The sequence below is a fragment of the Leiobunum rupestre genome, chromosome 1, assembly GCF_980474605.1.
Source record: "Leiobunum rupestre chromosome 1, qqLeiRupe1.1.hap1, whole genome shotgun sequence".
Classification (NCBI taxonomy): Eukaryota; Metazoa; Arthropoda; class Arachnida; order Opiliones; family Sclerosomatidae; genus Leiobunum; species Leiobunum rupestre.
The window spans coordinates 4,822,709-4,834,670 of NC_143384.1; the positions used below are offsets into that span (position 1 = coordinate 4,822,709).

At 35.3% G+C, this 11,962-nt stretch overlaps 1 protein-coding gene and 1 long non-coding RNA gene across 2 annotated transcripts; both read left to right on the forward strand.

The window, feature by feature from the left end:
• The first annotated feature begins 200 nt into the window (after nucleotides 1-200).
• On the forward strand, nucleotides 201-5,115 carry LOC149960448 (uncharacterized). Its single transcript, XM_090164439.1, has 3 exons — nucleotides 201-309; nucleotides 1,767-2,004; nucleotides 2,143-5,115. Exons 2-3 carry the CDS (start codon nucleotides 1,917-1,919, stop codon nucleotides 2,430-2,432), a joined length of 378 nt encoding a protein of 125 aa, XP_090020565.1. The 5' UTR covers nucleotides 201-309; nucleotides 1,767-1,916; the 3' UTR covers nucleotides 2,433-5,115.
• Nucleotides 5,116-9,100: 3,985 nt separating this feature from the next.
• On the forward strand, nucleotides 9,101-10,016 carry LOC149960449 (uncharacterized). The gene is made up of 4 exons (XR_016478097.1): nucleotides 9,101-9,171; nucleotides 9,244-9,386; nucleotides 9,446-9,571; nucleotides 9,636-10,016. It is a non-coding gene; the product is annotated as an uncharacterized LOC149960449 (long non-coding RNA).
• Nucleotides 10,017-11,962: the final 1,946 nt, after the last annotated feature.

The window sequence follows — 11,962 nt, forward strand, 5'->3', positions numbered from 1 at the left end:
AATCTCAAATTGTCGGAAAAATAAAATATAGAGTACAGTAGGATACTCGATGCAGCTAAAAATAATTTTAGACCAAACTAAATCCAAATTAGTTTAAATTTGTCTTTACACAATAGAAACGAAATAGAAAAATCACGTTTTCAATGAGAAAAACCTTAATATAATTTAAAATATCCAAAAAAACTACTTTTAGACCGAAAAAGGGCGAAAAACCAATAATTTGCAAGAAACATAAATAGAAGGCAGTGCAGTTCCAGTCGGATTAAGAAAGGCGCGAACAATATCAATTGAATTTTTTCGAATCTTGGAGTGAGTATATCAAATCTATTTGTAAATTACGAAAATAATACTACAATTAACGATCTATCTAAAGATACCTTCTATAGAAATAAACCTTATAACGGCGGAGACACTACCAAAGAATAAAGGAGTTAAATCTGTTTCGCGTTTTTCGCCTTTAATTTTCTCAAATATGATATAAATTTACGTAGTTTATAGAAGACTTCACGATCTATCGAAATATATCACGTATAGACGTGTACCTCTTTTACGGGATAAATTTTGAATTAATTAATATTACCAAAGTATAATGGCGTTTACTATGTTTGGCATTAATTTTCTTAAATATGACACGGTCAAACTAATTTAAATTTACGTAGTTTATAGAAGACTTCACGATCTATTGAAATAGACCACGTATAGACGTGTACCTCTTTTAGGGGATAAATTATTAATTAATTAATATTACCAAAGAATAATGGCGTTTACTATGTTTCGCCTTTAATTTTCTTAAATATGACACGGTCAAACTAATTTAAATTTACGTAGTTTATAGAAGACTTCACGATCTATCGAAATAGACCACGTATAGACGTGTACCTCTTTTAGGGGATAAATTATGAATTAATTAATATTACCAAAGAATAATGGCGTTTACTATGTTTCGCGTATTTCGCCTTTAATTTTCTCAAATAGGATATGGTCAAACTAATTTAAATTTACGTAGTTTATAGAACACGACAAGGGGACATATCCTTCTGTTTCCGGCAATTTTTATCCCTCGTTTCCGCCCCCCCCCCCTCTGGGAGTCTAGTAGGCTCGGGCACTTGGGCATGGGGGTTAAAAGGGGAAACAAACATGATATGTTTTTTTGGTATATATACCCCTTCCCAAAATGTATCTTTGTCACTTTTGATTGATTAATTTCGTTGAGTTTCTCTTTTGCGTTACTTCAGATTTATTTGAGCAATTTTTGGCAATTTTGTTTTCAGCTTTTTTTAGTTTGAAGTTTTAGATTTCGGTTTGTTTAGGTGTTAGTTTTAGAGTGATTGGGACCAAAATTGGAAGAATGTAAGTTATTCATTTTTGAACTACATGTATGGTATGGGTATAGTTTTGAAAAAAAAAACGCTTATTAATTTACATGCTTACTGCATCCGTGTTTATTCCTCAATATTTTAAAAGTAGTATAAATATACAATTGTTATGAAAAATCACAACTATTCGAGTAGTTTTCTAGTTTAAGTTGTGTTTTGAAATTATAGTTTACTCAGTAAACTATAATTTCTATTACAGATTTAGCTACTGCATATATATGTTCATTCATGCTGTAAACCTTACTGCATGAATGAACATTAATATGCTAAATCTATAATAATTAATGATAATAATCAATAATAATAATGATCAACAATAATGACGGGCAATATGATTATTGTTAATAATTATTAATAAATAAAAAATATATATTCTTCGCATTTTTTAAGGGATGTTAACTTTAAAATCGGGTCCGTATGGACTAGAGCTCGAGTGGTTGACGACATCATGGGTAACGAAACCACACTGGCACTATGGAGCGCTACTCGAGATAAGAAATTGTCCCCAAAGCTTTGTACCACTAATCCTCAGCACATTGGATGGGCGGAATTCGTAGTAACTACGTAAATGTTGAAAACAGCGAGGGTGCCTTTTTCTGTTACCAAAGAATTTACCAAAATTTTATAAGTACGTATTAATTTCAATGAAAGTAGTGAAATTCGTGAATACGTTTAAAATACTAAATACTTAATTTTAAGGCATTTTAATGACATTTTTTCAAACCTCTTTAATTTTAATGAAATTTATTTTAAATCTATCTCTCAGGCAAGGCTTGCTACAACATACTTTTCCCGAATTGCTCGGATGAGATAGCGAGGAAAAGGGCAATTGTCCATCAGCACGATGGATCAGTTTCAAAAAGAGCCAAACCAACGGGAATTTTGCCATTATTGAATAACAAAAAAGGAGACCTGTTGCTCGTTAAACCAAGATTGATTCAAGACGAAAATTTATGTCTATATTACTACAAGCTATTGGATAAAGAAATTGCTGATGGCGTTTTCTTTTCCTGGAAAAAGAAGTCACTTATTTCGCAGGCAGAATGGCACAAGTAAAAAGATCGGGACAGTGACAAAACATTCCGCGAAAACAAGTCGCTTATGGCAACGATGGTCTCACTTATAGTTTTTCGGGCAACACTTTTCCCGCTAAGCCGTGGCTCCCGGTCCTTGAAGACCTATGCGGAATAGTGTCGCGGATAGCGAAATGGAATTTTAACTTCGTGCTCGTCAATCGATACAAAGACGGACAAGGTTTCATTGGCGAGCACCAAGACGACGAACCCGATTTGTAACCAACGGCACCAATCGCGTCGATTTCTCTTGGGGGGAAAAAATAAAATTTGTTTTACGCCACCGAGACCTAAGAAATAAGAGACTGACGAAGTTAAAACCAAAAAGCTTAGATTTAGAACATGGTTCACTATTGTTGATGAACAATCCAACAAATACCTTAATACCAAAATCAAATGTTCCTGGAGCAAGAATTAATCTTACATTTAGAAACATTATCAAAACAAAAAAGAGCAAATGATTTTTTAAAACTACTAAAATTTACCGACCGATCAAAGACTTTGTAGCGGGCTAGGTTTAACTTCGAAGAATCTATAACTATAATGCTTAAAGTTTGTCCTTTTATTCGTTTATTTATTTATTTATTTATTTATTTATTTATTTGTATGTCATGTTCCTAAAAACTCGAGAACGGTTAGCTCTAGAGCTTTGAAATTTTAACTCAATGTTCAGGGCCTGATTTCCAACTAAACGCGCTTAATTCCAAATACCTGACATGGTTATTAATCTAATTCAATTTTCAGTTTTATTTTACTCGGCTTTGGACTTTCACCTCTCAGCTGGAGTTTTTGACGGAAAGGGCTTCTCTTAGTCACCCATAGGGGAGCGTCCATAATTTACGTGAGGGGTTTAGGGTAGGGAGGGGGTCGAGCTGAATCTCACCCAATCTCACGTGGAGGAGAAGGGGGGTTTCGGCAAGAAACAGTGTAAAATTGTGATAAAACTGGGTAAAATTGTGATAAAACTGGGTAAAATTAAGTAAAACATGATTATCCACTGAAATATGCCTAATCCTACACATTAACACCTTTGCGCCTAAATAAATTCAACGCAATCAAACGCAGATTAAAGGCGGATTCACATATAGCCTTCGCGCGCGAGATTTCGCTGGCAAATCACGTCGCGTGACTTGAATAGAATGGAAGTCATGGCGCATGGGCGCGTGCGCGAAAATTCGCTTGCGAACCGTATGTGTGTTTGGGACTTAACGTATTTACACTAAAAATACGAATTTTGAAAAATCTCACGTGATATTAGGGGGGGCTGTTTAAAAATGTCGCGCATTTAGTGAAAATTTTACTACTTTGTTGTTTATAGTCTTTCTTTAGTACCATTGATTCGGAAATATAACGCTGTCAAAATTATATTGTCAAAAAGTAAAAATATGTATAATTTAAACGCATGTATATGTATATGAATATTATTTGCTCATAATTTAGAATTAGTAAAAGGAATTCAAATGATTTTTCAGTCGGTCATTGGAATTTAAAGTCGGAATAGCTCTCCCAATTAACGTAGTGTCTAATACAATTCCGACATCTACTATCCCAGTTGAAGACTCTACAGGGGAGGGAGGAGGACGAGTCAAATCTCAGGACATCTCACTAAGGGGGGAGGGGTCGAAAAATCGCCAAAATCGCCTCACGTAATTAATGGACACTCCCTAGGCTCTACATTGACTGACAGGTAGATGGGGTCGAATTTGGGGGCTCTTCAACGGACTCAACACAAGTCATTTGGAAATTAAAACTCGAGAATTGTTAGCTCTCCCAAAACTACTTAGGAAGAATCATCAGAAGGAAATAAAAATACGAAGTTTTCTGAAGACGGTTTTGTTATGGTACCGTACTTTTATTACGTACAAATCAAAAATACCCCGGGCGAAGCCGGGTAATAAAGCTAGTAATATATAATTGTGACATGACCAAGCAATCCCACGCTACAACCTAATATAGATCCGGGTTCACGTCTGGCTTTCACTATTGGGGCCAACGTTAAACTAAATATTAAAACTAAAACTTTGTCTAGGGGTATGATTTGGATTAAATACTAGAAGGGATTAAAATGTTGCCAACTAAAACCTTTAATATTAACACGCTTATAAAATATAACACAACACTAACTAAAACTACGGTGCACCTAGATAATTGTACACTTCAACGACAATCCGGGAGTGAAAACCAAAACGACTTTTTCAAATAACCGTCGTTCCAGACCGACTTTAAAACGATATTTATATTTTATTTAAAAACACGAGATGCTTCAAATTCTCCGCGTGTTTTATCGAATGAGCGAATAGATTTAAATTAACAAATTGGCTAACGAATTTTGTTGGCACGTGCCCAATAGAATATAGTCCGAAACTTTTATAATGCTGGCAACGTTTTATTTACAATGATTTGAAGTTTCGAAAGGGGGCTAAAAGGAGTAACGGGAAACGTGAACGCCAGAATTTAATGGAATTATACCACAGTCGAGCGGGGATCGGAACTCGCTGCGCAGACAAGCACCAAATACCCCAACCACAACCTCTGAGCGACCAGCGCCCAGAAATATAGATTTCAACGACCGCGGAATTCCGGATGGCAGATATTATTAAATAAAAAACTAAAATAATTAGGAACATTTTGAAATAAACCAGAATTTCACGTTACAACTTAAAGAATTAAATTTATTTCACTGAATAAACCAATATTTTTTAAGAGAAAATCAAATTAAACTATATTACTATAGGGAGCGGAAATGATATTACACTTTACAATCATAAGCCTTTAGACTGAATCCTACAAATAAGTCTATACAAATAAAATTCTTTGTTTGTTGTTCTTTATGCACGTTCAAGATAATTGTCCGATTCACACGAAATTTAGCCTACGACCGCAAGACCGAAACGGCTGAGTTTCGCGGTGAAATTAGGAATTATAAATTTGATTTACCTGTATAACTGATAACTCAAAAAAGTAAAACTGTTCAATTCATTGTATTGAAAATCCATGTGAAGAAAAACCTTTTGTAAAGTATCGTTTAATTGATTTGCAATAATTTATCATTTTATTGTGAATTGTTTGTGTAAAAAGATTTGGTAGCTAATATTAGGAAAATATTAGGGGGAGTTTTACCTTTTAAATCTTTTTACAGAACCTATATTTGGATTATTTACATTAGGTACTAAAATTAAAATTACAAACTTAAACTAAAATTTATAATAAACCATAACCCTATAAAAATTTAAATATAACCTAAAATCCCCCCCCCCCTTTATAAGCGTAGGCCCCCATGTATTTGATGGCAACAGCTCCGTACCTGTTTTTTAAATATCTCTTCATCAATTCTTGTAGCAATCATTTAACAATACTGTTTAAAAAAAAATAAATTCAGCACTTAATGGTACGTAAGACGGGTACATTGTGTGTGGTACGGAGAGCAATGTTTAGACATTTTGAAAAAAGCACCAATTATGTCCCGCAAATATTTAGTTATAACTCGGAAACTATTTATCCTACGGACTTGGTTTCATTCGATTCGGTACTTAACAATACGTATGTATGGTCGGTCATGGCCAAAATTTTGATATAACCTTTCAATATTTAGTCATAGCTCCGAAACTATTAGTCCAAGCGACCCGCGGTGGATCACATTCGACTCAGCGTTAAACCATACTACAGAAACGATACTTAACTCGACCCGTGTCTAAATTTAATTTTTTTTATTTTTTAGCATAATAGAGAAAAAACCACGAAATTTATTAAAAATTCAGTCATACCTCAGAAACGGTTCATCCGACGTCCCTGTGTATAGCGAGCCTTGGAGGTTGTGAACTGTCGCTGAAGATTTTGCAATCCGGGGAGATCAGGATCAGAGTAAGATGCACGCAGAAATTTGATGGGACTAACGATGCTACCGTAGGCCGACATAATATCACGAAGCTCAGAGTTCTCAAAGTAGGAGGGCATCAACTACGCTTATACCGGATTCAGACTATCATGAAACTAGGCTCTCTCTCTCTCGTGCAAGTTCACGAATCTCTGAGCGCCGTGGCAGTAGCGCTGCCAGGATTTTTTTCCGGGTCGGCACCATTTAATTTTAACTCCCCCTATATGTTTTTAATTTAAGTTACATGATTTTTTAAGCGTTTGCAAGTTTTTAAGACCAACCGTTTAAAATAATTATTCTTTAAATAAGCCTTTCAAATAATTCGATATATCACAATTAATCGACAATGTGGCCAGACTAGAAACTTAGAAAGTGATCACACTATGTCTTAGCTTTTTGTTGGGGATAATTTTTCGTTTTCTTGAAGCTAAACGTTCGATGTTTCGATCCGGTACAAGGATAACAACCGCCAACTTTGAAGCTTCTTCCCAAATTGCGTCGAATCGTTCGGAGTTCCTAATTTCGTCTAAAGTAGTTGCAGTAGCTGAGCAAATGGCAACGGCTTTCATATACACAGCTTTCGAACTTTGTAAGTATCCCAACAGCGAATTTGTAACACCTGAAACTTCATCCAACGCAACAATCAAAATTAAGTTGTTAAAATTCTGTAATTGAGAAATATTTCCTCGACATTCAGCTGGTTCCTCAGGTTTACCTTTCTCAATCGAATTTTTTAATGCTAGAACAACAGAATTGAACTTATTTCTGCCGTTTCTATTCTAACTCTAACACTTGATACTCGTCCGCTCATTACACTAGCCCAATCGTTCGTTTGTGCAACGCAATTTCCAATTAATAAATCGCTTTGCGTTAGAAAGGTTTATAATATCTAAGCTGATGTTTTGCGAACAAACCTTATGTGTACCCTAAAAATCTCTCTAAGACGCCTATTTCTTCTCTAGTATACCGAACGCAAACACTTAATTGCTCTCCACCCGCATTTTCACTAGTTTCAAAGTCAAATTGTTTTTTCTAGTTAAACTAGCATATTAATAGAACTTTGCATATATTTGGCATTGTTGGGCATACTCTCGTACTTGGTCTTTAAATCAGGACATTTCCTTTTCAATAGTTCTAAAATTTCAACGAAATTCCCTCTATTTTCATTTTTGTCGTCTGACCTATGTCCCCGAAGCGCGAGATCTTGTTGGGCGCGTAATAAAACAATTTCCACGTGAGTAGCTAACACCACTCTATTTCGAATAACGTCCAGTTTATGGTGGTCATCAACCCGAGCCGCTATTGTGCCGCGGGATTTCGATTCCAAATAGTCTAGGTGCTTTTTGTAGAATTGTTGGTGCAACGATTTAGGCGAAGTAAAATGTTCTTCAAAATGTTTGGCCATATTTATCCAATCAATAAAAGCTGTATTTCTACCACTGATAAAATGCCGGCAACAAAAACAATAATCTTTATATTTCGCTACAAAGTACTCAAGCATTGGGTAGTTGGCTTACCACAAGGAATTAAAGCCTCGATTTTTACCACCAATCAAAGTTTTGGGAAAGGAAGTGAGCGTAGGTTGAGCAGGCAAACAATCTTTATCGAAACTAGTGTTGTAAGTCGGAAAAGGTTCCGAAAAATGACCGAGGCATTTCTCCCGGAAAATTTTCAGTATTTTACCGCAATAAATAAAACAGTTTTCATTTCATGGTTAGTCTAATATATTGTTTGCACATTGAAATAAAGCGGCATTTTCGCCTCATTTTTTCGAATCTAAAAGTAAAATTAACCTCTAGACTAGTTTAAACTGATTAACAATGTAACACTATTAATATTTTGTAGTATGTTTACTGATATTAGATATTTTATATCGATAAAAAGTTAAAAACATTAAAAACCCTTTATTTTTTCGATTTGCAGAAAATTTTCCTCATTTTACTTTTCGATAAAAAGCCAAATTAATTTTTAAAATCAGCTAATAGACGCTAAAAGAAATTATTCACTCCAAAATAAAAACCGTCAAAAGGAAGGGTTTTTAAATTAAAAACGCGTGAATCTCGATGATATCGCCCATTTTTTCGTCGCACGTGTAATTATTTATTCTGATAATAAAATAGAATCACGTGGGCTTAGCAATATTTATCCGCATTTGTCTTAGCCAATAAGATTATCCCTTCCGAGCAAGCACGCGCCAATTTACACAATATAACCGTTGAATTTTTCAAATCAATTTCTTTTAAGATCTATAGCTTTGAGTTTGAAAAAGTATGATCTACTAATAGCCTTGTAAAAGCCTTTTTGAAAAGAGTAAATACTAATAGCCTTTAAAAAGGCTGTTTAAAATATTATCTAATAATAGCCTTGAAACAGGATTTTTGAAAAGAGTAAATACTAAAAGCCTTTTAAAAGGTTGTTTAAAAAATTATCTACTAATAGCCTTGAAAAAGTAGTAGCGTTAAAAAGGCTTTCGGAGACTTGAAATAGAGAACTGTTTACTTCTCGTGAAAAAATCTAAATGAAGACTTAACAAAAATGACGATAGAGGTCCGATGATTCAAGGAAGTCAGCCTCGCAAGCTCCATGTTGCAATATAAAACCAGTATGTAGAAGTACAACCCGTGCCCCCCTCCCCGAACAGTTATTAAATTCACTTTTGTTCTCTATGACCATGACAGGGGTATCTTTCCAGGGAAAAAATTAAATAAAATAGCCAGAAATTCCAACGGTAGACCGGTTTCGTTCTATTTGGAACTCATCAGTACCGTGCGGGAAATCTGGCTGGCGACTGTCAAATCTAAAGGAGAAACTAAGCCTAAACATTAAACCTATTGGGTACGAGTTAGTAGTAAGTTTTTTAATTTCTTCAAATTTGTTTAGGATTTAGCTATATTATTCCTTTTAATTAATTTCGAGAAAGAGGCTTATGCTCAAGTTCTTTCACTTTCTCAAATTTTGCGGACAGTTTTGGTAATATTTGTGATAATTGGAGGTACGACCTTTCTACTTGTAAATTAAATCAGCAATTTCATTCGGGTGATTATTATTCAAATCACATTGGATGTAAGGGCATAGAGCAATTTTTGGCCACAAGTGGATTTCAATGATTTTTAAAATTGCAGGAGAATCCCGGAGATAGGGTACAGCTCTCTCTATGAATGTTGTTACTATAGCCATTAACATGATAAAGCTTTGCTGGGGATACCTCAGGTTTCCTCTGTCAGATAATTTTATCAATCCAACTAATGGTGAGTCAGAATTAGGCTGTGATACGTTTTTAAGGCACAATTTGCAAAAATGTTTTTCTTCTAGGATTTGTACTACACAACCAGCCAAGTATGCGATACTTGCTAGCCGTAAGGTGCATCTCTGTGTATCTGGGTACTCATCCAAAGCATTTAGTATGTCAGTAACTTCAGATGGTAACGTAACTTCATTGCCGTTAAAAATAGTTGAAAATTCATCGAGTCGAGTATCAATCATGATCTGTGAAGTTGTCTTGGGGAACGTTAGATGTTTTAGGTTTTGTTAATGATATATAGTGCCTCTCTTAAGGATGGATTCCAAACTGAATATAGTGGCTCTTGCATCCAGCATGTCATTCCCTCCCGCCATTTGCCTGAGAATGCTGAAAAACATTTCAATAGCATCGCTCGTTAAATTTCTTGTTAAGACAAATTGGAAACCAGATTTAAGGAGGTATGACACGCAAGATATTGTAAACAATGAAGTTATTCTAATAGATTCATATGTTTCCTTTGTCAATATTTTCTTCTCGCAGTCGGTTTGAACTTTTTCTAGATATTGAGGAAAATCATTTTCTAGCCGAGCCAGTCTCTCGTCATTAACAGAGAAGAATGGACACTTGTTCTGATTTCTGGACCTGGATCCAAGACTCATAGTGGCTACATTGTGAATGTCATACCACTTTTGAATAACTTTCATATAAGTGATAGTTGGACCCGCTGTTTTAAACTTTTGCGCTTGTGGATGACTTCCTTGGTAGTTCATTAGGTATTCCAAAGGAGTTGAAAATATATCTATAGCTCGCCTTACACCAATGAACTGGTTTGATGTTTTCGTCTTTTTGAAGCTCGTAAGTCCATTTAACGTACTTAACCGAAACATCTTCAGAGCCTTCTTCACTATCAGTTTCTAGGAATCGGGTTTTGACATTCTTCATTACGTGGCTAGCATCAAAACTAAGATTAAAGACTCTGCTTTTGTCCACAGGGTGTGGAACTGTTGGTATTAGGGTGGAGCGAGGACCATTACCAAGCAATCGCATCATGGCGCAATTTGTTTTGTGTTTGTCTGTCATTAATCTAATGACAAAGAAACCACAAGCTTCTATTTCTTGGATAACTAAAATGGTTAACTTGTGGAGCTCTACACCTGTATGTTGCTTTGAAAAATAATAAGCAGCTGGTATGCTAAATGGCATTGACATCCCACTCATCAGGAAACATAACAACTGATTTGCAATTACTAGGACTGTTGGTTTTTTAGGCTGTGGTTCATCACTTGCGCTAGCAACAACAACAGTGATGTTCCGTGCAGTGTATTTCAAGCCAAAGATCCGGTCTAACTTTTTATCATAAATCGCTTGGGGCTTGATGGACATTTCATCAATAATTACTGACACGAATCTATCTTTAGGATCAAGTCTCCCAGCTTCAAGTCTCCCAGCTTCAAGTCTGAGTCGTTCTTTGATGACTGTTGTCACACCTGTTTCTCCATTGATACCACCTACAAATCTCTTCAGTGTTCTCTTGGAAGGTAAGGAAAGGATTCCATTTTTCCTGGGGTAGTTATACCCTTTAGGAGAAGAAAAATTCCACAGAGCACACTGTCTCACTGCAGCTTCATTCCATGTAGGACGCTTTTTTTATAGTTGCAAACTATGTTCAGCAAGAAAATAGCCTCGTCATTTTCGTCATCAGCATCAGCCATCAGTTGTTGAACCTACTTTACTGGAGGGTTATTAAATGCATGAAGTTGGGTCCGAAGTGAGTCAATTATTTCTTGCAGATCTGGAATTTTTGGTTTTGGCGCCAGACTTTGCTCCTAAAGGTGTTAATGATTCTTTTTATCTGTAGATAACGTTCAGCAGTTGGCTGATTTCGTAAAATGGCATATGTCGGAACTGTTTTTTTCAGTTTCAACTTCATTATTTCCGAAGGGCTCAGATAGTGAAAGTTCATTTGAACTAGAAATATTGGGAATAAGTCTTGCATCTTGTAGAGTTGAAGTTGATGCTCCCTTTAAGATCTTTGATGGTGGAGCCTTATAGATTTCTTTCTGTAACATTCCTGGTAACTTCCTCGTCTTGTTGCATGTATTTTGGATAATCAGGAAATAAGTTGGAAATGCACCTTTCTTTAATTTGCGGATCTTTAGATCTTCATAGTAATCAATTTCCTAAAAATGTACACTATAAACAAATCTTTTGCGTGATGCGTAAGCTTCATTGACCCCAAAATCTTTTCTAGATATGTTCTTAGTCCATAATTTGCATAAATTTTCCTCAACTGGAAACTGATGAAATGATATATTGATATTCTTCTTAGATTCACAGAATGGAACGCAACAAATTTTTGTGGTGGGCATTTTTGCATATTAAAAATAAGCAATATTTT